Genomic DNA, 25775 nt, shown 5'->3' on the forward strand with positions numbered 1-25775 from the left:
GCATGTTCATATAAACTTTTAAGTTTACTTCATGTTTGCTTATGCCTTCCTTCATAGTCTGAATTAATCCAGTATTCATTTACAATGTGGGAACAAATAAAAAGATTGAATGAGAAGGTGTGTCCAAATTTTGACTGCTACTGTATAGTGTTGGTAAAAAAATATTTTCAAATTACGATAAAATCGTTTATTGAAATAAATAAAAAAATGAACAATATATTGTCCAATGAAATTAAATAATCGTGACAGGATCACAAATGCCACTCTAATTCATGTAGTAGATGGAACTCCATCATTTCAGGGAACACAGCTCCACTGCTCCATTAATGAATGTAAATCTGAACTACTTTGTGAGCAAATGATTTTCCTTAAATCAACCAGTTCCACTAATTAAAAGTGGAGTCTTCTAACACAGTTGGACAGTATTTTTTAGGCCACATCCTGTGAAAAAGACTGAACACTTACATTTCACTTTGCCGTTGGTTTTATATATAAGTGTGTAGTTTTGGATGAATCCACACAGCTTCTCCAGAGGAACAGCTTTCCACCTCAGACTGATGCGGTCGCTTTCTACCTGAACAACTTCCACAGTCGGACCAACAGAGGGCACTGAGAACCAAACAGACAGAAGAAATCCCTCAGGCCATGTTTTAATCTGAGATAAGAGCAGTTCTGTGGTTTCTTTATCAGTGCTGTAACTGATTTCAACATCAGTTTGAAGGATACATTTGCATTACTGCACAACATTATACCCTCATTTTAAGTTGATTGTAAGGCCCAATCCAAATTCTCCTCTTGTTTTTGAGTGAAACTCATAGGTGAAATTTACCCCCCTAGGAATTGTGACAATCCTTCAAGCACCCGATGCAGTTGGTCTGCAGGTCTAGGTTCAGCAACAGTATGTGCTGAAAGAATGAGGTCAGCTGACTACCTGAATATACTGAATATAGACCAGGTTATTCCATCAATGGATTTTTTCTTTCCTGATGACACGAGAATATTTCAAGTTGAGAATACCAGGATTCATGGGGCTGGAATTGTGAAAGAGTGATTCAGGGAGCATGAGATCATCATTTTTACACATGGATTGAGAGAGAGTCCAGATCTTAACCTCAATGAGAATCTTTGGGATGTGCTGGATGGAGAAGACAAGATCTTGGTTAAAAAAATGAACACTGGATTATCAGAACAATGCCACAGTGAATGTTTGCTGCAATTAAAGCTAAAGGCGGTCCAATGAAATATGAAATATTAGATTGTGTGACTTTTTTTGGTGGCAATTTTTTTTCTGCCAGGTAGTGTAGCATTGTAGCGCTAAAGTTCAGCAACCTAGCTGCTGGTTAACTAGTTAAGTTTAGAGCATCATATGTCTTAAGAAAGGAAGCAGGTGGTGCAGCAATTAATTGTTATTGTTTAAATTACTAGTAAATTGATAATTGTGAATTAATTATATTAAACTTTTTTTATATATATAATTCTATTTCTAATTTTTCCCATTTTCTCCCCAATTTACACGGTCAATTACTCAACCCACTCATTAGGACTCCCCCATCACTAGTAATGCCCCAACACACCAGGAGGGTGAAGACTAACACATGCTTCCTCTGATACATGTGAAGCCAGCCACCGCTTCTTTTCCAGCTGCTGCAGATGCAGCATTGGCGAGCAGCCAGCGCGCTTGGAGGAAAGCGCAGCGGCTCGGTTCTGATACATCAGCTCACAGACACCCTGTGCTGCAGACATCACCCTAGGAGTGATGTGGGAAGAGAGCGCCATCTACCCACACGGAGGGAGCAAGGCCAATTGTGCTCCCTCTGAGCGCTGGAAGCTTGATGGCAAAGCTGTATGAGCTGGGGTTCGAACCGGAGATCTCCTGCTCATAGTGGCAGCGCTTTAGACCGCTGGACCACTCGGCGCCCATATTAAACATTTTTATATAATTCTACAATTATATACATTGTAAAATTGTTTTTCCAAATTTCAGGTCTGGCTGTTTGTGAGGGTCTGTAAATCTTCTTAGACTCAACCATTCACTCTTTTAGACCAGGTGTGTGTGTGTGTGTTATGGAAGTTAATGGGAACATGCCTACGGAAGGGAGTGTGTGTTTATCTATCAGCAGGGCTGACTGCAGGTGTGAGTTTTACATTTAAGAAGGAGTATCTCTAACTGACAGCAAGCTCGGTTAGGAAGTGGGCCAGGGCAGAAGGATACGGCCCAAATGGAAAGCAAGTCAAAAGCTGTACTTACTGAAGAATTTGACACAGTAATTAATCAACCTCATATACAGTACTAATCAAAAGTTTGGCCACACTTCTTCTCATTACATGTTTTTTCTTTCTTTTTATGATTTTTCACATTGTAAATTTAATATTGAAGATATATTAATGCTTAACAGGAACACATGTGGAATTATTTAATAAACATAAAGTGTTAAATAAACCAGAATATGTTTTATGCTTTAAATTCTTCAAAGTAGCACTTTTAGCTTTTTACTGTAGCTGTTTATTAGGTAATTCCGTATGTGTCCCTCAATTGTTTTCATGTCTTTAATAATAATATACAATATAGAAAACAAATTAAATAAAGAAATAAATGAAAAAGGCGTGTCCAAACTTTTCACTGGTACTGTATAACAAACACAACATTTGAATTTTTTTGAAAAGCTTTTGTGTCTCACCTCCTTGTCTGGTGAAGGCTATGGAAAATCTCACAGCTTCAACCGTCTTTTTGTACAGAATCTTAACGGACACGTTATAGGGGACCTCAGGAAGCACACCATCTTTAAAACAGACTCATTCAACTCAGTTCAATTCAAATTAATTGATATAGCATTAACTGCAGTGTTTTTACAACAAATGAAACTGTTAACTTCGTGGCTGATATTGATCATTAGATAAACTTCCTTAAGAAAGTCTGTTTTTGCAGCTTCATATAAAAAGAAAAATATATATTTTCATCATATATTGTATTTTGTATTTTTCCACCACCATGTTTAACAGTTTGGGCAGGTCTTTCACTGCCACAAACCTCTTGGTTCTCATGTTAACAGATTTCACAATAATGCAGAAAGTAAACATTTACCTGTGATAATAAAGCTTCTTGCAGACCCATTCAGTATTTCCCAATGTAGACCTTTGGCCGTGTTGTCCGGTATAGGATACCACTCTACTACAAAGCTGGCCTCTGATTGGTGCACTGCAGCAGTCCATTCTACCTTCAGCTGGTAGTCAGCCAGTGATGTGACAGTGAGGTTTAAAGGAGGTGGGGGCACTGAGACAGAACAGTTTCAAATGAGTTAATTTTTTTTTTAGATAGTAAGGAAAAAGATCCAAAACATATTATTGATTATATTATTGATAATATCTTAAAAACTTCAAAACCTAAGAATAGTGTAGCATTTAGCTCAATATTACACAAAAACTTGACTTCATTTTGCTTGTTCTGGTTCCACATTAAGTGGGGGCTTATTTAATTATGATACACAGTGTAACTGCCCTAGTGAAAAAAGTAGATTTGAAAGTACACTAAGCATTATTATGCTATAGTGCACTAAAGTGTTCTTGTAGCCACATTATTAATCAGTATATTTAAAGAGTGCTAAAATAAAACAACTTTTTTTGTATTTATTATACTTTAATCGTATTTAAATAGTACAAAAGTCTTACTTAAACTGTGTACTTAAAAGTGTACTTAACTGTACTAAAATTGAACTAATTTAAATATACTTTAAGGTACAATTAAACATACTACTTCATGTATGTAACACCATATTTTAAATATGCTTACAGTAATATTATAACACATTTAATGAGTATTACAACTGTATCAATATTATACACCAGATATATTAGAAATGTACTAAGAATTGATGTTAAATATATTTACATTAGAAAACAAATATGCTTCTTGTTCCTGTCTTTTGTAAGTAGCACACTTCTAGAATACTTTGTTCGGTATAAAAATATATTTTAATATACTGTACTACAATTTTTAGCATGTTACAAATTTACTTAAAATTTTATAAATGTAGTAATTTAATTTACTTTCTAAAAAGTTACAGGATACATTGTACTTTAAGTGAACTACTGTAACAGCTGTTTTTCACACACTTTGCTAAAAATGTACAAAAGTATATTTGTAAATAAGTATTTTAGATGTATATTGAATTGCATTAAACTAAAAGTGTACTTCATAGTAGTCTATTTTTTTATACACTTTAAAAATTTTAGTTTATAAAATTTTATAAAATTTTATACACTTTTTTATACTTTTTAAAAAGTATGATCAAAGTTTACTCTCAAACATTTGATAAAAGCATAATATTAATGTACTTTTAACATATTTTAAGTAAGTACATAAATCTGTTAGTATTTTTACAGCATACTTAGACATTTCTCAATATGTTTTAAGTAAAATTAAGTACATATTTTTTACCAGGGTGAATACACAGAATAATTGTGTAGGTGAGTGCTGGATTATAAACCTTGTAGGTCGCTGGTGTCCGTGTCTGCAGGTATGTGTAGATGAGCTGGTGGTGATGTTCCAGCAGAGTTGGACGCAGTCAGGTTGCAGGTACACACGTGTGAGGAGACAGCAAGAACACAGGACGTCCTGTTTGAGTTCAGGTAACCACAGTCCCAGTGTGACCAGTCACTGTCACTCCAGCAGGAAACAGCATAGCGCAGAACTACACCGTTACTGTCAGGCCACTGGAGAGGCTGAAAGAAGAGGATTTTTAATCACTAATTGTCCTCAAACAAATTAATATTATCGACTATTCCACAAAAATATATATTTTCATATTGGTAACAAAAGAAATCTAAAATAATTGTGCTTAAACCTATAACATATTCGGTACCACCTTAAAATAAGACTACCTTTATAAAGGGTTTATAAATGGTTTACAATTAGTTTATTAATGGTTACTAATTAGGTTGTAAATGCCTTAAAAATCATTAATAATCTGTTATAACACGTATGTAGAAAGGGCAACAATGACCTGTTGTTTGCCAAATAGTGAACCCACAGCCATCTATATTGTTGCCCTTTCTACGTATGTGTTATAACTGATTATTAATGATTTTAAGGCATTCACAACCTATTTAGTAACTATTAATAAACTAATTGTAAACCATTTATAAACCCTTTATAAAGGAAGTCTTATTTTAAAGTGGTACCACATATTCTATTAGCCAAAAAATCGTTGCTCTATTGCGAAAACCTTGTATCTCTAAAGAAGCAACTTTACAGGAGAAAGAAAAGATTACTTACAATGAAAATGAATGCAAAAATATTTTATTACAAATAATTTTCCTCATTTCCTCACATAACTCTGATACAATATAAAAAAACAACAGGCCTATTTAAATGTTTTGCACTATACAATATCAAAAAAGGTGTATGTAGTTAACAAGTGCTGAGAGATTAAAACCACAGCAATTAGCTCTGCTTCACCTGCATTCATCAATCATTACTCACTTTTCTTACACACTGTAGAGATGTTTACATTCAAACAGACATTATTATGTGTTTTTTGCCATGGGATAACTAGTTATCTATTAGAAATTAAAAGCAGTGTGCAAAAAAGTAACATAGCTAGTTTTTAAGGTACACATCTTTGTCTTCTTCCTGTAATTTTTATTATTTGGATCCTTTGGTAGCAAAATATATCATCACGGTTGGTTAAAATGTCTTAATTAAATCTATTTTTCTATGTTTAATTTTTTATAAACCACTAATTTGTGCTCCTTAAAGTAAGGTGTTACCGAGTGTTTCGTTGACTCAATGCTTTCAATCTTTATCCAGGAAACCCTTCGCATGGTGTGTTAAACTGCTGTACGTGTTGTATAATACATACCCACTAAGGAAAACACACACACACACACACACACGCACATACTTGTATCTCTCTCTAGTTACTTCACTTCACTTACACAACTTAACAGACTAAGACCTATTTCCTGCTGTCGAACGGATTGAGCAATAATAACATAAAGAGCAGCACAGATTAATCAAGCTCAGCCCCACACACAGCCTCATTAAAACTTATTACACACCAGGGCTGAGGTGTTCTTATTATGAGCGGGAGGACGCTAATGAGATGAGGCAAAGGTTCAGCAGCGGTAATCATACTGCACTGTACATGCATCATGTACTGGTTAACAAACAAAGACAGACAGACAGACAGACAGCAGAGCTTTTAGATTTTCTGTTTAAATTGTTTGAGTGTAGCAGCTGCCTTTACACTGTCTGAACACTGTTCTTGTAGTGCTAAGCCCCATGGCAATCGCCCATTATTATAATGAATGCTTTTTATTTTATTTGAGACCACAGCAATATATAGCTCTGTGAGAAATTAAGAGACCACTTCAGTTTCTGAATCAGTTTCTCTGATTTTGCTATTTACTGTATAGGTTTATGTTTGAGTAAAATAAACATAGTTTTTATTCTATAAAATACATACAACATTTCTCTGAGCTTTCAGACCTCAAATAATGCAAAGAAAACAAGTTCATGTTCATAAAGTTTTAAGAGTTCAGAAATCAATATTTGGTGTAATAACCCTGGTTTTTAATCACAGTTTTCATGCATCTTGGCATGTTCTCCTCCACCAGTCTTACACACTGCTTTTGGATAACTTTATGCCTTTACTCCTGGTGCAAAAATTTAACCAGTTCAGCTTGGTTTGATGGATTGTGATCATCCAACTTCCTCTTGATTATATTCCAGAGGTTTTCAATTAGGTAAAATCAAAGAAACTCATCATTTTAAGTGCTCTCTTATTTTTTTCCAGAGCTATAGATCTTCTTAATTCATAAAGTTATGACAGAGAAACCATATCAGACTGTTATGTAATCCGAATAGACTATTCAAATGATTTTGTATAATGCACTGTTACCCCTAAAAAATGAATGGACAAAAGTATGTAGTTTTCTGAAATGATGATTCTCTGTTCAGTACTTTTAAATGGAATGATTTGTGGAGTTATGGATGAGGATGGTGGTATTTGGGGGTTGTTGATTATCCAACATCTTGACCTAATGCTATTGTCCCTAAAAGCAATCAAACCCTCACAGCAATGCTCCAAAACCTAGTTAATAAAGTTTTTTAAATAAACTTTATTTTGGTAGAAACAAATAAATGAGCAATTGTCTAAATACTTTTGTCCATGTAGGGTATGTCATATAGTCAAAACCCACAGATTTGACAATTCATAAGAACATGGCATAAACTGAAGCAAGTGTGTGGTGTTGCAACAGTATCTCCTTATGCATATGGATACGGGCATAACAAACAAAGATATGTCAAGCTATATGAAGGTGAAAGGTATTTAAATTAATAAAATAATTTAGGATTTAAGATTTTTGATACTAAAACTAAAAATGTCCAAACCTTTGACATTAAACTTTTTTTTTAGATATCTAATTTTTTTTTTGTTAATTTAAACATCTTTATTTTTCTTTAACTTGTTTTTCTGTCACATAAATTGCATTTTACACTATACTGTATATCGGAAATGTTCCATGAATTATGAAACCAGTTACTGGTTACTATATGAATGAGAGTTTTCAAATCGCTCAAAATGACGTCAATTTAGAGGTCAGTTTAAAGGTTACACCACAAGTGGGGGAACCCACAAGTGCAGCAGCCATATCAAGCTAAAAAGTCTAATTTATGTGCATTATTAGGACAAACTGGTTATAAAGGTTTTAGCAGATTTAATCAGATTTTTACACTGGTACTACACTGGTAGTCAAAATGCATCTCCAGTTAGTCAGACCTCTTTGCTCGTGGTTTCAATGAGCCCAGCATTCAAAAACCTCAGATTTTTTTTTAAGATTTAAGATTACACAACAACATGATGTGTAATTTTAGGCAAGTGTGTGATGTTGTAACATCACCTCGGGGCCCCTTGTGAAGGCAGAGTAAAAGGAAGGGTAAAGAAAGAAGGGTAGAGCTGCAGGACGAAGGGAGAATACTAATGAAAAACAAGTGCTATTTAAATTTTGGAATGACACCCACACTAAAACATATTTTTTTCTGTTTATTTAAGTCTATTTTTTACTTAAGTTGTTCTTCTTTACATTAATTCCATTTTACGTTATATTGTAGGTTGTATACACTGATTGAGCTTGACATCAAACCAAAATGACACGAATGGTAGTTAAATTACAGTTATAGTTGGTATGGCTACTGCGCTTGTGCAGATCTCCACATCAAGCACTCTGACCCACTTAGAGCACAACCAGCAAGATGATTGGTTCTTTTTGTTAAAGGGTGGGACTTTATTTGTAAACAGTTGCCATGTTAAGTGTTGCAAGTCCTCCCATTCATATTTTAACCAGTAGCTTGTTTCCTCATTAATAACGTATCTGTTAGAGTTAGGTAAGTGTAGGTAACATGCACTGTCATTATTTAAACATGTGTCACTCACAGTGTTCATAGTTCATATAGATATTGTTCAGTTTCTGCTACTACCTCCATACTAACAAGCCATAATGCTAAGCCTGCTTCAACTACATTTGGATTAATCACAGTTTTGACGACTCTAATGCACTAGAATCTGATAGAGATCTTCAGCATTGCCACATCCCACTTTGGTTTAACTGAGAGAAGAAAAAAGATGAAGTGGTCTTGAGATGGCATCAAGTTTCACATGATAACACGAATCTCTAAGAACTAAGAGACCAAAGTACACAACCCAAAAAACACTCTGGAAATCCAAAATGACAGTTCCTCTTTCTCCTAAATTTGAGTATCGGTCTTACTCAACCTTCCACGGCTGTAGGTCTGATCCATGTTGCTTGCTAGCTCTTGTTTTGGATGCCGAGGGCTTTTCTAGTCTTCTTTTATGACATTTAGCTACTTAAGCTCATCAGCCAACACAGGTCTATACTAACAACTGTTCTTACTATTTATTTGTCAGTTTATCTCATTGCTGCGTTCATGTTCATACATGTCAATTCCAGTAAGTCGGTAAAATAAATAACTGTGGGGCTCAGCTAAGTTAGCTTCACCCAATGAGTGATGAATGGCTATAGATAATACTGTATAATGTTCTGATAACAGCAAAACAAACTATTTTGCTGGACCTGGAGTTAATCAATTACTGTAGAGTAGACTCTAGAGGGGTATAGAACCCAGTGAAACTGTTTTGTCTGAAATGATGGTGCTCCATCCATTACATTTGGCATATGCTGAGTAATAGTGGATGATAGGGCTCCATCCAATACATTTGGGATAGCCTGAGTAATAGGGTTTAATGGAGGGTCATTCAATACTTTTGGGATATGTTAAGTAATAGTAATGATGGTGCTCCACCCAATTCATTTGGGATAGACTGAGTAATAGGGTTCAATGGACGGTCATTCAATACTTTTGGGATATGTTAAGTAATAGTGATGATGGTGCTCCATCCAATACTTTTGGGATACACTAAATAATAGGGTTTGATGGAGGTCCATCCAATACCTTTGGGATATTTTGAGCAATAGGGATGAAGGTGCTCCATCCAAAACTTTTGGGATACTTTGAGTAATAGTGATGATGGTGCTCCATTGTATACTTTTGGGATATGTTGAGTAATGGTTGTTGATGGGGCTCCATCCAAAACTTTTGGGATATGTTGAGTAATAGGGATGATGGTGCGACATCATATACTTTTAGGATATGTTGAGGAATAGGGGATAATGGTGCTCCATCATATACTTTTAGGATAGGCTGGGAAATAGGAAATGAGGTAGGCTGATTTATTTTAATTCCTAATCTCGCTAATGTCTTGTTTGTCACTGAATGCAATCGATGCAATTAGCTATTGCTTATGGAATTTTTGAAAGTAGTGTACCATGTCATTTTCGTGAATTCTTTTGGTTCATTATATTTCTTGTTAAATATAATCTATGGGAAAAAAGGACAAGAATGACTATTGATCAACAGTTTCACCAGGTAAGACTGTTTTTAAAAATATTATCATCTATTTAAAAAGAACAAGCTCTATGTACACTATTTTTAAAAATGATGTACTATTGGACTCCTTAAATTGTTCCTAATTCAAACAAAAAATAAGAAGAAACTGTACGTAAACTAGATTTAGAAGTGTGTGATGTATGTGAACGTCTATGTCTTGATGACTTCTCACTTTGTAATTTGTTTCAAATTTTCAATAATTTTTTTAAAAATGTAAAAAAAAAAAAGAATGCAATCGAATCCTCACAGCAATGCTTCAAAATTTAGTAGAAAGCCTCCAGTCTAGAGTACAAACCCCTTGATTTTGGAAGAAGAAAGAATAAATAAGCAAGTGTCCCAATACTGTTGTGCATATATTACATGAACACATTTTTATACAGGGCAAACTAAAAAGGCTCAGATTAAATCCTGATAAGATTTTAAGCACATAGATTTAGTCAAATGCCTTTTCGGGTAGTTTAACTCAGTTGAGATTTGAACAGCTGTGTGGTTAGTGCTCAGTCAGTTAAGGCCTCATTTGTTTGTGTTTCATCCATGAAAACATTTTGCATATAGAAAGTTGATTCTCAGACTGCTTCAATCAAAATATGAGGACTGATTAATGACTTATAACAGCTTTTAATTCTGTATTTAATGAGAGTATTCTTTGAAGTTAATATAACATGTCCTCAGGTCTGTTTTTGTTTTCACTATTTGTTTTCACCTGTGCTTGTGAGAGCTTGCGAGTCAGGTGACTTTGGATTTACCTTCCAGAATACGGTGATGTGCCTCTGTCCTGTTTTGTCTGATGGCTGGATGTGCCGCCATAGCTCTGGGGTGGCTGATGGGGCTGAGAAAAGCAAACACACATTCAAACACATTCAAATATAGTATGCCTAATATGACCTTGGGCATCTGTGTGCCAACACAACAAACAACTCACTTTACAAGATCTCTGAAGGTGCCCTCTGTGGCATTTGGCACATAAACAGTTGGTGCAGGGCTGTGGATTGATGAGTGTAGTGGATAACACCACCACTTACTCTTTTGCAAACTAGGAATTGTTCACTTATCAGGGGAAACACACCATGCTACACCAATAAGAGTCCTTGGACAAGACTTTACTTTACTTTCTCCTGTCTGTGAAACATGGGTCAATTTTGTTTTTAGCCCGATTTACTCCTCAGGAAGCTACACCAATTAACCCAGTCACTCTTATAGACTCCATCTATCACTTGCAATGCTCCCGGCACTAGGAGGGTGAGGGTAAGAGCATGCCTCCTCCGATACATGTGAAGTCAGCCACCAATGCAGCATCACTAGGAAGCCTAACCTCTCTGAGGAAAGCATTGAATCCCCAGCTCTGATTCATTGGCCAGCAGATGCCTGTGCTGACTAGCATCACATTGGTAGTGATAAGGGGAGGGAGTGTCATCTACCCACCCAGAGAGAGCATGGCCAGTTGTGCTTTCTTGGGCTCTCTGTTGGTTGGTTCCTTGAATTGAATTTAAATTGAAACCTTAAAAAGTTAAATCCTTTTAAATCTAGTTTAAATCTTTGAAATCACTTAATTTCAAGTTAATTTCAAGGCAATCATTTATTAATTCTTATCATATTAATTTAATATTCACAAAATGAAAAATATCAGATATTTAGACTACATTTAGAGGGATTTCACTTTCTTATATATTTTTTTCATAATGCCCGCACCACTGCTGACCAACAGACCTTTACAGGCCTTATCATTTTTAAATACGTAGCACTGACTCAGTTGACTGGTCATAAAAAATTGGCTCTTTTGACCATATATAACTCCATTTAAGGGTACAGAACACTCTGAATCTCAGTGACCGCTTAAGGTTTCCAAGAATCTACAAACAACCACACTGTGTCATCAAGCGACGTCAGTTTCTCTTTTTTTGTTCACCCATAGCTTCCTCCATCTTCCCCCACTTTACTCCACTCCCACCCCCAGCCGCTGCTCACCAGCCTCCGCTGTGGTGGCCTCTCTGACGCCGCTCCAGGAGCTCCAGTGCTTGGGGGCTCTGCTGTCCTGCGCTCGGACCCTCACGTAGTGCTTGGTGCCGGGATATAACCCACACAGCTCCATTTTCCAGTCATGAAAGGCAGTGCTGACTCTGCTGGCCTGGTCCTGAAGATAAACAGACTATTATTACTATTGAATTGTATTATTATTATTATTAAAGCAGATATCAGTGATTATATACAGTACTGTGCCTAAGTAAATTACACTGATCCATTTATCTCAGCAAAATGAGTGTTTTTACCTGAAAAAGCGTCACATATGATTTAAACAGATGCAAATAAACATAAATACAGTAAAACGTAACAAGGAATTCTCATTTTTAACTAAGTATGTTTTATCCTGTGAGCCAAGCTGAAGAACAAAGTGTAGTTTCTCCAGATTTCTCCAGGATGATCCTCACCCAGCATGTGTATATTATGTTCAGTTCCGTCAGCAGCTCACCTGATTTACCACATTTACCAATCTACCAAACCAGCTGTTGATATGAAAATAACTAGAAAAAACAGGGCTGTAAAAGCTCTGCTTTTTGTAAAGTTGCTGTTTGTATTTATTGTAATGTTAGTGTTTTACTGAGCTAATAAACACTTACTGCACAGATAAGAAGCTTTTCCTTTACTGAAATTCCCACAGGTGCCTAAAACATTTGCACAATCCTGTACATACACACATTGACAAAAATAGTTTAAAAATAGATGCACCAAGAAGATAGTGTCGGATTGCAATGCTATTCTTAAGGAAAATATAAAAGTTACCAGGAACAATAAATTATTAAAAGGCTAGACTGATATAAGTAAATATTCATAGTAAAAAATGATGAATTTTACAGTTAATATTAAAGTTCATGGCAAAAAAGCTGCCCATATAGGATTGTAAAATTACAACAATTCACTGTAGAGAAAGCTTACAGCATATTAGTGTATAATAAGAAATGTAGCTTACTGTAGACAAATTACAAAAGTTATACAGCTTACAGTATTATACTGTACTAATTCTTTACAATAATCATGTTATCACAATGTTTACAGCCTTTATTTGCTGATTAATTATTGTACAATTATTATTAACACTTTACTGTAAAATTATAGCTGGCCATAATGAATGCTTCTGTAAATGAACAGTAAAATTCTGGCACACTGGAACCAATTCCTGTATTTTTTTTTACAGTAAACTCATACAGTAAATAAAGGTTTAATGATGTAGGCTGTTATTTATTTGTTAATTATAGAATCTACCTAATACATTTGAAATTTACTCAAATGCTACATCTGCTATACTTTTTATAATGCTTGATTGTGTAACTACAGTGCTGTAGGTGTACAACAACTGAAGACCCCAAACAATTTAACATACATATATTGTTATTATAAAACATAATTAGAGTTTTATAATGTATTTATTGTAATTCATTCATTACAGTAAATTACTGTTCTTATTGTCCAATTATATGCTGTAATATGCTGTACAGTGAATAACTGTAATTTTACAGTCCTTTATTGGCAACGTTTTTGCTGTTAAAATTTACAGGAAACTTTTCACAGTGCTCGAGCAGCATAAAGTCACGCTTTGCAGTAAAGAAAAAGGCAACTTGCTCTTATAGCCTACAACACTGTGGCCAGGCATTCAACCATTATATAAAATACAGAAAAAATGTTTGGAAAAAGCAGGGAAAGTGCTTAAGCTATAAAAGCAGGTATTTGTATACCTAGGTATTTGTGGTGGGATCATACCTGATGAGAGGTGCTGTACTCTATCTGTAGGACACCATGTTCCTTTTTAGTTTGCAAATAGATAGACGTGTCTTCAGTCCACTCCAGCCTCAGACAGTTTGCTTTTCTTGGTATTGGGATGAGCTTTGTGATCTGTGGTGGGTACATCTTAACTGCTCAGAATGAAAGTAAAAAAGAGATGAATTGGTTTGGATAGAACACAGGTCCTATTCAAAGCTTCAAGATCATACTTGTGGTGTAAGTTTTGCATGAAAACATAGCCTTAGGGGGATATGAAAGATGTTTTAACATGTGCAGTAGGCTCATTATTTTGTATTAATTATACACTGAAGACAAACTAGCATTATGAGCAAACAGATCTTTTATTTCCTGATACTGTATCTACATATAGAGATGAATTTTGCACTTCAGTTAATGTCTGGTGATTGACTTAAACAGTCAAAAACCTTCCATTTGTTTTTCTGTTGTTATGTTGGCAGAGTGATTTGGATCATTGTCTTGACGCATGATCAAGTTCCCCTTAATTAGTTAGTTTAACCAAATTAAATTAATCCAAATAAATATATCTGTAAATTAACAGACAAAATGTTTGCTTGTAGACTTCTAATTCCATTCTGCTGTTACCATTAAAAGTAGCATCCCCAAATAAGGAGTATTGAGCCTGTTTCAAAAAGCAGCAATGCAAGCCTAAGCCATGACACTACCTCCACCATGTTTGACAGATTGCATGTTTTGGATCATAAGCAGATTTTTTTTTTTAACACACTTTCCGTACACGCCCATCTATTACTGTGGTAGACTTCCAATTCCATTCTGCTGCTAATATCATGAGTTACATCCCCAAATAAGGAGTTATGAACCAGTTCTAGAAGCAGCCCTGCAAGCCCAAACCATGACACTACCTCCACCATGTTTGACAGATGTGGCTTCATGTTTTTAGATCATAAGCTGATCTTTTCTTTTCCTGCCATTTTCTTTCCACACTTTCTATTACTGTTTCTCATTCTGTATCTCATTAGTCTATTAATGCATGTCCATGGATTAATGAACATGGGGAAGGCATTGCGTTTTCACGGAGATCTACATAAATACAACAGCGAGTGGAAATGGAGGAGCTACTGAACGTGATGTCATGTGACCGAGAAAGCCAAAAAACTCACTGGTCCTCCTGTTTTTTTTTTAATTGCAGTCCGGATGCAGGAGTTTTATCACTGAGCAGAAATGTGAAATATTTTTCAAAGATAAAATATAGCATCCCCAAATAAGGAGTATTGAGCCTGTTTCAAAAAGCAGCTAACTAATCCCATCCGAATAGGTCTTAAGTAAAAGCACTACTAATGTATACATTAAAAAAATAATGGTATTGGCTTAAATTATTTTCTAGTAAATATTCAAATTCAGTCATCAGTCATTTCATTTTAGTCAGAACCTACATGGAAGAGGACTGTTGTTCTTTAAAATCACTCCAAATAACACTTAAAGCACTTTGAATCAGTTTAAGAAGTGCATATGAAGTAATCTGAGGGAGTCCATACCTTCATTGACGCCGACTAGACAATGGCGAGCTGATCTGATGGTTCCAGAAGGAGAAGATGCTAGAACATCCACGCAGAAGCAGTGAGACACTGAGCCAATGCTCACTGAACACTGAGTGTGTGCTGTAGTGCAGAAACCAATGGGCTTGTAGTTTGTAGAATTCAAACAGCTTGTCCTGCAAAGAACAGAAATCAGGTATTTAAAAGACTTAGTTAAATATAAGTAAATGCATTACAAACTAATCCTTCTAAAAGCAAGAAAAATATAGAAAGATAATAAAAAATATTTTAATTGCAATTTCTCAAAAAACTATTTCTTAGAACCAATACATATTGAGTCAATTACTATAAAGACTTTGGGTTTTGAGCGTATTGCTAAAAAAAATATTTCCCCCAAAAAAGGTCCAGAACACTGATTTGTCTAAACACAATAGAAAGTTCCTCTTTGTGATGCTCAAGCATAGATGCTTCAAAGCCCAGAGAACTCAAGGCAACTTCTAGACATGATTAACATGAGGCTTCTTTCTGTTTTACACAATAAAGTTCTAAGTGGCATTTGTGAGTGCAACTCTGTGTTGTTTGTAAAGCTTGTCAAATGTTTGCCCAAGTAATTGCTTGCTCACATGGTTCTATCAGCTATAGCTGAATGACGGTTCTTGGCCTTGTTCCTTATGTACTAAAATTTCTCTGGATTTCTTGAATTTCTTGAAAGAAACTGGAAGGTTTTAACCCCTTAAAATGCCTTGTCCCATATACTGACTACAGGTGTAGGTGATAAAACCCCTTTTTCTGCAGTAAAATAACTTATTTACATACAGGACATTTGGAGAAGCTGACTGTTTTCTCTCTACTCTAATTAATAATTCCAGATTAGTAACAGGAATCAACCTAAATTCTGCATGTTTAAGAATAGATGTAAAAACTAGACAAACATAACGAAACTAAAGGTTGATTTGTATTCAGGAAAATATTGATTTTAAAATGAGTTTCAGCAAAGAGCCAATTTTATGATTTTATCCTTTGTATTTTGAGATTAGCAGATTTACTTCAATATTTTTTTAAATAATTTCTATTACAAATACAATTATGATTTTCAGTAATGTTCCTTATTAAACATGAAAGTCTTTCATGTTATACTTAAATAGAAATCCTCATGATTTACTGTTGTAATGTTAGGCAGACAATTGACAAAAATCCTGGCCTTTTAAGGGGTTAATGTGGGACTTAACTCAGTATGACACTTCCTCCACTCACACTCACAAATACATGCTTTCTAAACATCTTACAATGTATTTCACACCTTCTACTTTTGACTTCATTTAGCATGTGAAATATCGCACTTTAGCCGTTGTCACGCACTTTGACGCAGTTAGAGGGCTACTTTTTTCCTGTTTGACTTGTTTAGTTTTATGTGTACAGATCCTGATGTGCTTTGTGTATTTTGATCTTGGGTTTTGTAGGCTGATATAAAGCCAGTTCATATGCAAGTCAAGAATGTTGCTGAACTGAAATACAGCTGGTACATGACATTAAACATAACATCTTAATCCAATTCCTTAACCCCTTAGGCTCTCTGACTTTTAAAACACTAGGTAGAGCAGTTGTCTCATGTGAGTTCCAGGGGTTTGGGGGTTGTGGGTTCATAAATTTTGGTTTATTTTCTCATTCCAAAAACACACATGGTAAATAAACTGGCTGTGCTAAATTGCTACCTATGCGTGAGTGAATGGTAGAGTGTGGTACCCTGAGATGAACTGGCATCCTGCCTAAGAAACCCTCCTGCTTGCACCCAATGATTGCTGATCGGGATATATAGCGACCATGACCAGAAAGAAGTGGATGTGTAGATACAGTACATGCAACGCAATTCAGACTGACCAAGTTCTTCCTAAGTTACGCAATTCCAAAACAGAAAATGTTAAGACAGTAGGGGTGTGCCATATCGTATCGCACGATATGATATCGCCAATATTTTTTAAAATCGTGAACGATATTAAACACTGAAATATCGTGCCATATCACCCACCCCTAATTATCAAATCAGGGTTCTAAAAAATTCACACTGTCCTCATTTCCCACAATATATATTTATTAGAGACAAAATGAAGTGTAATGGGCTAGTAGTAATGGACTACAGATTAGTAGCTCTCCAGCCCAGGGGGTTGTTGAACCTAATTGCAGAACAGTTGATCTCAAAGCAGGTAAAGTAAAAGGGAAAAAATAAGTAAATAAACACACTGCTCCAATACACTATCGCTGCCCTGGCTACTCAATTGGGACGCGGTCGGGAAAAAAAACATACTATAACTAAAGTCATGCCGAGCATGACAGAGAGACAGGGGAGGAATGTGAACAAAAGCTTGTCAGAGAAGCATTTTATTTATTTATTTTGTTCATTATAGTTCAAACAACCTCACAGGCCAGATGTTTCATCCGCCTAATGCTGACCCCTGATCTAGGGACAGGTCAGGACAGCAGGCATTCTAGTCCAGTACCCATACACTCCTCGTCTGCAGGCATGCCTTTGTAATGTGTGTGCACTGCAGCATGTGGTTTTGCATTGTTTTGTTAAAAACTGCATGGTCCTGCTTGTAAAAAATGTGGTCCTGAAGGCAGCATGTACCTCATCATGCATTATACTGTATGCATTAAGGTGTACTTACTACATATTTTTTTATTTGCACTTTTGCATTCTGATTTGGGGTTGTGTAAGCAGAAACATATAAGAGGAAAAAAGCTACTTGGTCCAAAATGTTTAAAAAGGTTCATCAATGCAGTTGGTTTGGACCACAGAAGATCAAAGACTGGCACTACTTTAAACATAATGTTCATTCAGATCACATTAAAAGAGACTATAGGATTCATTCTCCAACAGTAGGACAGAATAAGACACATAAAGAGAATGCTGCTTATCCACAACATTAAGGAATGTCTTACAGTTGATTCCAGTTTCCTGCTCAGTGTCTGCAGCCCGCCCCTTGTCTTATACAAATAATTATTTGCATATTACGAAGCACCTCCCAGATCTACTCTGATAGGTGTTTGCCAAAGTCATGCTGTAAACAGCAGACGCCTCTAGAGACCAGTGCTGTGAAATGCTGGGCATTCCTGAATGAACTTGTTGCACAACTGCATAGATAGATCATAATAAGATCATAATAAATATTTCAGGCTGTCCAGTTATAGATATCAGGGCTGTAATCTAGCAGATATGATATCTGGACCTTCAGTATATTCAGGTAGGATTCTGAGGCAGAAAGACACTCAGTCTTGTCTGAAGCAAAGTTTAGTAATATAGCCTTCTATATTGCTATGTGAAAATGCAAGCAGACAATGCTAATACACCTAAATACTCATATCTAGCAGTGAACTGACTCTACTTTGGCAACATTAGTACATTATGTTTTTATTCTGTACAGATACCTTTATCACTACACTGCCCACACTACTGCACCTTGTTTTTGTCTCATGTATGTCTATTTGTGGCCCTGCTGTATTGTACCCATAGTGTCTCCCATTCTCCTTTATTATATCTATTATCTATACTTGCTGTAAAATTGGGAAGGAGAGTAACGTAATTTCAATTCTCTGTATGTCCTGTACATATGCAGTATTGACAATAAATCTACTTGACTTGACTTGACTTGACTTAAGTGAAATAATGTGGGCAGCAAGGCTGATTGACTTGTAGAAGTATGTGTATCAGCTGCATCATGTTTTCAGTTCAGCAGCATGTTTTTAAGTGTGCCGAATTGTGCCTCACTGCCAGAATCAGACAACAAAATCTCAGATTCACAGATAAAAAAAAAGCATTTCCCCAGTTGCTGTGTATAATATAGGAAATGTATTGTGGTTTTATTCTATAAACTACAGACAACATTTCTCCCAAATTCCAAATACAAATATTGTCATTTAGAGCATTTATCTGCAGACAATAAGAAATGACTGAAACAAAGAAAACAAAGAAAAAGATGCAATGCTTTCAGACCTCAAATAATAAAAAGAAAACAAGTTCATATTTATAAAGTTTTAAGAGTTCAGAAATCATAATTTGGTGGAATAACCCTGTTTTTAATCACAGTTTTCATGCATCTTGGCATGTTCTCCTCCACCAGTCTTAGACACTGCTTTTGGATAACTTTATGCCTTTACTCCTGGTGCAAAAAATCAAGCAATTCAGTTTGGTTTGATGGATTGTGATCATCCATCTTCATCTTGATTTTATTCCAGAGGTTTTCAATTTGGTAAAAAAAGAAACTCATCATTTGTGCCAACTCTTTGGTTGCCAGGTATAAAACACTTTCAGCACAATTCTGTGTGACTAATGCCTACCCTTCCATACATCAGCTGAGCTATGGCCAATTCTTCATCCTCTCCGGCTTCCTTTTATTTTTGTTAATCTACAGTTAGCATGCCACAATTTCCTGTACTTGATCTAAAATATATGTTTTCCAAACTATGGTTTATTTTTCCTCTTTTGTTAGACTTTTCACAGCTGTTTTTTTTTTGGTTTGGACTTAAGATTCTCAAGTCCAGGTCAAACAAGGTAGGCATGAAATCCCCCTAAATCTGGTAGTGAAACATGATGTTTTTCGAAGTTACTTCAGAGAGTAGTTACACTCAATGATAGAGCAAAATATGGGGTAAGGAAAAAGCTGTATTTTATACTTGGGCCCAATCACCCACACTTACTACAGACCACAAACAGGAAGTCTATGTCTGAATTTCCTGTGAAAACCTACAGTATTTTCCATTAAAGAAAACCTTTGCAGTTGGCACTTGGTATTTGGTACAACAGACACGCTAATGAACAATGATACATGTACTAAATAAATAAATACTGTAAATACTAATGTACTCAAAAATAATAATGGGCCACAAAAAACACCTTTATGGCACATGGATTCAGTAAATATAAATAAAAATAAGATAAAAATCTTTGCTATTTGATATAAGCTTTGCTTATATAAGCATGTTTAACATAAATGTTGCAGCTTGATGTAACATACTTTGGGGGTTAGGTGTGAAACCACAACATCCTATGTTTGCAAAACTTGTGTTGAAAGCCACACAGAAACAGCCTGGAAACTCTTAGAAAGTCTACATACACAAATTTGTTCAGGGCTCAAGTTGCTGTTCTGTATAAATTAATTATTGTTTTGACTTAAAAAGGTAAAATGGTTCTTCTCTTATTGCCATACATTAAGTTAATAACGCAATAATCTGTGTATGATAGTTTCTGATGATTTAAGTCCCATGTGGAGTGTATAACCTGGATGGAGCCCTCATCACTGACATCCATGTATGGGGCCCACATGGAACTGGTGGACAAAACTATCTGGTTCCCAGTTGGGCTAACCTTAAAAGCATCACACTGGCACCTTATCCTACCATGCAAAAGTAAAGGACTTTAACCAAAAATATGGTCTAAGATATAAGATATCAGGTATAAGATAATTAGTAGGCTCTAAAAAGCCATGGTGCTGTAACGAAAATGTAAAGAACTCAAAATGGTTCTAAGCATTTCAATTGGGTCAATGCATTAAAAGCAAACCAAAAAAGTTTCTAGACTGTTTCTTACATGTTGACTGACAGAATGTAGATGGTGCTGTCCGAACCGGCCGCTGTCCAGTAGCAGGTGATGTTTGCATGCTCCAGCAGTTCACACTGTGTAACAGAGGGAGCTGGAGATGAGGCTGAAAAAGAATAAACAATGACATATAGATTAGAGACTGCAATTTTTGTACAGTTTGTTTTGACCCCATTTACAATTGATGACTTAATATGTCTTGAATATCAGGATTATGTCTGGAAAAAAGACACTTTAGAAAGTAACGATACATTTGAGCTACATTTGGCTAAAATACAGTACTGTGCAAAAGTTTTAGGCCCCTAATCAAATTACACCATCCATTTACAAATGACATAATCCATTCATCTCAGCAATACCAGTGTTGTTTTTGCCTGAAAAAGCATCACATTTGATTTAAACAGATGCAAATAAACATAAATACAGTAAAAAGTAATAAGAATTTCTCATTTTTAGGTAAGTAGGTTGTATCCTGAGCCAATATGAAGAACAAAGAGTAGTTCCAGATTTCTCCTGGATGCTCCTCAGCCAGCATGTGCATGTTCAGTTCCATCAGCAGCTCACCTGATTTAACACCAGTAAGATTTGATTTACCAAAACAGGTGTTGATATGATGAGAACAAGAAATAACACTACTAAACTCAGATTAGGAGAGATTAGGAGATGTTTTAAAGAAAACAGTGCTATTGTAATTGTAATTGTAATTGTAATTTTCGTCTGTGTTTCCTCTTATTGCTGCATGCTTTATTAAACTAGTACTTTTAAGACTGTTTTAAGTTGTTTTCCAGTGTTGTTCTCACTTGTATTTAATTTAAAGTAAGACCTGACTGGGTGAAGCTACCGTTAGCTTAGCGCGTAAGCAGATTTACCCGTGAAGCTAAAAGGGCCAGCTGGATTTCCGAGTACCAAACGCGGCTGACGCGCTAAGCTAACCGCCACTAACATGCTAAGCTAAACTCGTCATACAGTATAAAAGGTTTAACTGTTAGATGGAATAACTGTAGGGTAACTTGTAATAGTTTGTGGAATTATCCTGTTCCTGATCCTGTTCTCCATGAAGCGCTGTTAGTAATTCAGATTATTTTGTCCCCAGTGATGAACGCTATTACCAGGCCAGGGAAGAGGCTCTTATAAAAGGGAAGATGAACTCTGGTCACATTGGCTGGAGCTAGCATTAGCTCCTTTAGCTGATTGTGTATAAATGTACTATTGTGGGAAATGTAGCTTAGCTTGATGATTTAAACATTAAAACATTTATGATATTATGGTTACATAAATAAATAAAACTGGACATGATGAAAAGTGTGTAAATTAAAGTAAATAATGATTAGATTAATTATGAAATTAAATACAACAATAACGTTAAAATTAGTAACACCACCACTATTGATAGTGAGTTTTGAACCCCTTCTTTAATTTTACAACATTTAACATCACATAAAATAAAAAAAGTAAATGGAAATCATGAAAAATATTGTGTGGGTGAAAATCACCTGGCGTTAGCGTTCTAGGGCTAATATTTGAATGGAAAGAATTTGAAAGAAAAGAAAAATAGCTGATACTGCTTGAGGATTCATCTTGTCTCTCAGGTAGGGTAAACTTAAGTGAGACAACAGAGCCCTAGAACGAAGCACTAGATGTGATGACGTATGCTGAGTCCAAAGGATGTCCTAAACGCCCTGCCACATAAAAATCCTTATCAGTTAAAATGCTGCTGAACGAGAGCGCTGCCTTTGAAGACAATGGCTACCTAGGCAGCTGCCTTCAGAATGGACCACACCTACTCTGTGCATTCTGTGCATATTCTGTTCCACTCAGCAATCAGATATCATACAGTCAGATGTGTTGATTGGTCACAAATCAATGAAAATAAAACATTAAGATAAGACTAAAGATAGATAGATGCTGATAGATGCTGTAGAACACAACACAGAACACAGCTTCCCATCTAGGTGTGTGCCAACACTATCCAGCTAAAGACGTTCCAGTAGCTGCTTTAATGCTTCCTATTTGGTGATGGATAAACCTCAACTATTGGTTATACACAGTATCCATGTGACAGTTTGCATGAATATATACTTATGGTAATATTGAACACAGTTGATTTATTAGAAAGGTCAAGATTAAACCGCCTTGAACCAAATAACTGGAAAACACTGCTCCAACTCCAAAAGTAGCTGCAAATATGTTTGCAGTAGTAAATCCCTTGACAGGTTGTTACATGTAAACAGGCTTCAAACTTTCTGCACTTCTAGTAATTACATTTTACAAATTATTTTTAAAGGCATTTATTTAGCTTTATGTGTTAAGTTATACAGCTCTGTGAAAAAAAAGTAAGAGACCACTTCAGTTTCTGAATCAGTTTATCTGATTTTGCTATTTATAGGTATATATTTGAGTAAAATGAACATTGTTGTTTTATTCTATAAACTACGGACAACATTTCTCCCAAATTCCAAATAAAAATATTGTCATTTAGAGCATTTATTTGCAGAAAATGAGACATAGCTGAAATAGCGAAAAAGATACAGAGCTTTCAGACCTCAAATAATGCAAAGAAAACAAGTTCATATTATAAAGTTTTAAGAATTCAGAAATCAAAATTTGGTGAAATAGCCCTGTTTTTTAATCACAGCTTTCATGCATCTTGACATGTTCTCCTCCACCAGTCTTACACACTGCTTTTGGATAACTTTATGCCACTCCTGGTGCAAATTATTCAAGCAGTTCATCTTGGTCTCATTTTTTTCCCAGAGCTGTATATATCATCCTTCTCATTTATCAATACTGTTCTAACACAGAACAAACAGCATTATGTTTAAACACATTAAGACACTGGGTATTCCAATATTTTTCATTTTACATGACTGTATTGACAGCATTCACACATAACCCACATAGAGTAAGTACACCCACATCAGCATGTTTGACCCAAAACCACCAAGGCTGGAAAAGACAAATAAAGAGCGTCCAAAAGTCCGAACACAGCTTTAGACACTGTTACAGAGGATATACAGCAGAATTAAAGCAAGGCCAAGACTTAATGCTCTGCAAAAGAGTTACTACATTATGTGCACTACCTAATTACCGGTATACAGAAATTCAGAATTCCTTCTTGTTTAGCTGTTTCTTACCCACAGAGTGGCATTTTTAAATAAAAAGTGCAGATTCTAATCCTTTAAGTATTTGTTCTCAAGCAAACAATCATATATTTTATTATAAAATATTTGACTTTGACATATTTATGTGACTACATTTAAATGTACTACACTAATACCACTTTTGAGACTTTTAAATGACCAATGAACTAAAGCTGAAAGGTCTACATTTGGTTGAAAACGCTGAACTAAGTAGAACATAAAGAGTTGGTTCCAAGACAGGGATAAAGCCTAGTTCTAGACTAAATTTTACTTTTAATAGCAAATCTCCATTAAAAATGATGTGTGGTCCAAAACTAGGCTTGATCCCTCTTTAGGAAAGTTTACCAGTTCCAACACTTCTTTCAGGCGCAGCCTATAAGTCTATGAACACAAGCTGGTGCATGAATCTCGCATACAAAGCCTGTGGGCTTTCTCACACAATATAATGCTACAGTGAAGGTCCAATAATTTAAACGCTTTGCTTTGGACCATTCATCCACATTCACCCAAACCATTGTTTAAACTCTTACCTGAGCCCAGGATCTTGCAGACTCCACACATCCAGAAGATCCAGGAGAATAAGCCGGACAAGCTCTGGGTCTTTTTCTTGTTCTCCATCGCTTCTCTTCTCTTTTCAAGACATCTGTAGAGCCATTAGGGCTGGAGAAAGTAGCCCCATATATCAGCATTGAGAAGCTGTCACCCTCTGTTGCTCGAGCTGACAGTGTTTGACACCCTCTTGGCTGCTACCTGTCCATCCTGGTGCCTTATCTTGTTTCTTGGAGAAGATCCTGAAGAACCTAACTTCAGAAAGGACCCTATAGCCTCAATGCAAGTCACTTTAGTACCTAAATTCCATTAAAATAAAACCTTTCTGACTGTTTGGTAGATTTTGAGGAACCCCCAAGCTCCTCATACAATCATTCAAAATTAATCTCAACAGGTAATCTGTCTGACTGTCAGCCTGGTGCTGCTATCTTCCACATGTATGCTTTTGTGGACTGCTGCTAATAGACTGACTGCACACCACTGCTCCCCCCCCCCCCCACACACACACACCTCCTACTTCTGCTTTCTGTAAGCCCTCCCTCCTACTACAACCAATTCATAACAAACCACATGAGAAGATCTGGGCAGTTCCAACAGGCTGCACCATTAACTTCCTTTCGTTTTCAAAGTGCTGGTGAACAGAGCTGCAACTCTTCTTCCCAAATGGAGATGTGGCCAACTTTCCTGAGTTCTGACTGGTGGTCTGAAAGCACCGGACTTGACAAACAATTGTTTTTGTCATTCTGCATGCTTGTTTTATGATTGCTGCAGTTTTCCAGTAAATTAGGAATGGTTTAAACTTCAGATTGAGCCCCAGCTTATTCCTATTTATTATTCTTCCTCTTGTTTGAGTTGTAGCTTTGAAAGTAAAACTGCTCTGATCTTTTTAAAACTTTATAAGTTATGGTTTTGATTAGAGATGCACTGAAATGTTTTTTTTAACCAAAACACAAATTGTTAAAAACTTAGCATTTTGCATTTTTTCCTCTACTAAATAATTAAATATGTGTATTATTCAAGCATCTCCCTCTCTCTATATATATACAGCTCTGGAGAAAAAAAAGAGACCACTTCAGTTTCTGAATATCAAATTAAACTAAGATGAAATTGTTCTATTTATAGGTTTATGTTTGAGTAAAATGAACATTGTTGTTTTATTCTTTAAACTACGGACAACATTTCTCCCAAACTGCAAATAAAAATGTTGTCATTTAGAGCATTTATTGGCAGAAAATGAGAAA

General features: G+C 35.7%; 1 protein-coding gene across 2 annotated transcripts in view; it reads right to left on the reverse strand.

The window, feature by feature from the left end:
- LOC103042008 (interleukin-31 receptor subunit alpha) overlaps window positions 1-24998 on the reverse strand; it is a 33895-nt gene extending 8897 nt beyond the window's left edge. For both annotated transcript variants that reach the window (XM_049478968.1, XM_022678950.2), the window contains exons 1-10: window positions 24516-24998; window positions 20837-20951; window positions 15256-15431; window positions 13721-13872; window positions 11933-12098; window positions 10714-10796; window positions 4485-4719; window positions 3083-3271; window positions 2679-2780; window positions 466-609 (exon numbers count right to left, since the gene is read on the reverse strand). In XM_049478968.1, the coding sequence (XP_049334925.1) occupies window positions 466-609; window positions 2679-2780; window positions 3083-3271; window positions 4485-4719; window positions 10714-10796; window positions 11933-12098; window positions 13721-13872; window positions 15256-15431; window positions 20837-20951; window positions 24516-24603 (1450 nt within the window). In that variant the 5' untranslated portion in view covers window positions 24604-24998. The remainder of the gene's footprint in view (window positions 1-465; window positions 610-2678; window positions 2781-3082; window positions 3272-4484; window positions 4720-10713; window positions 10797-11932; window positions 12099-13720; window positions 13873-15255; window positions 15432-20836; window positions 20952-24515) is intronic.
- Between the last annotated feature and the right edge of the window lie 777 nt (window positions 24999-25775).

This window comes from Astyanax mexicanus, chromosome 4 (genome assembly GCF_023375975.1).
Source record: "Astyanax mexicanus isolate ESR-SI-001 chromosome 4, AstMex3_surface, whole genome shotgun sequence".
In the NCBI taxonomy this organism is placed as follows: Eukaryota; Metazoa; Chordata; class Actinopteri; order Characiformes; family Acestrorhamphidae; genus Astyanax; species Astyanax mexicanus.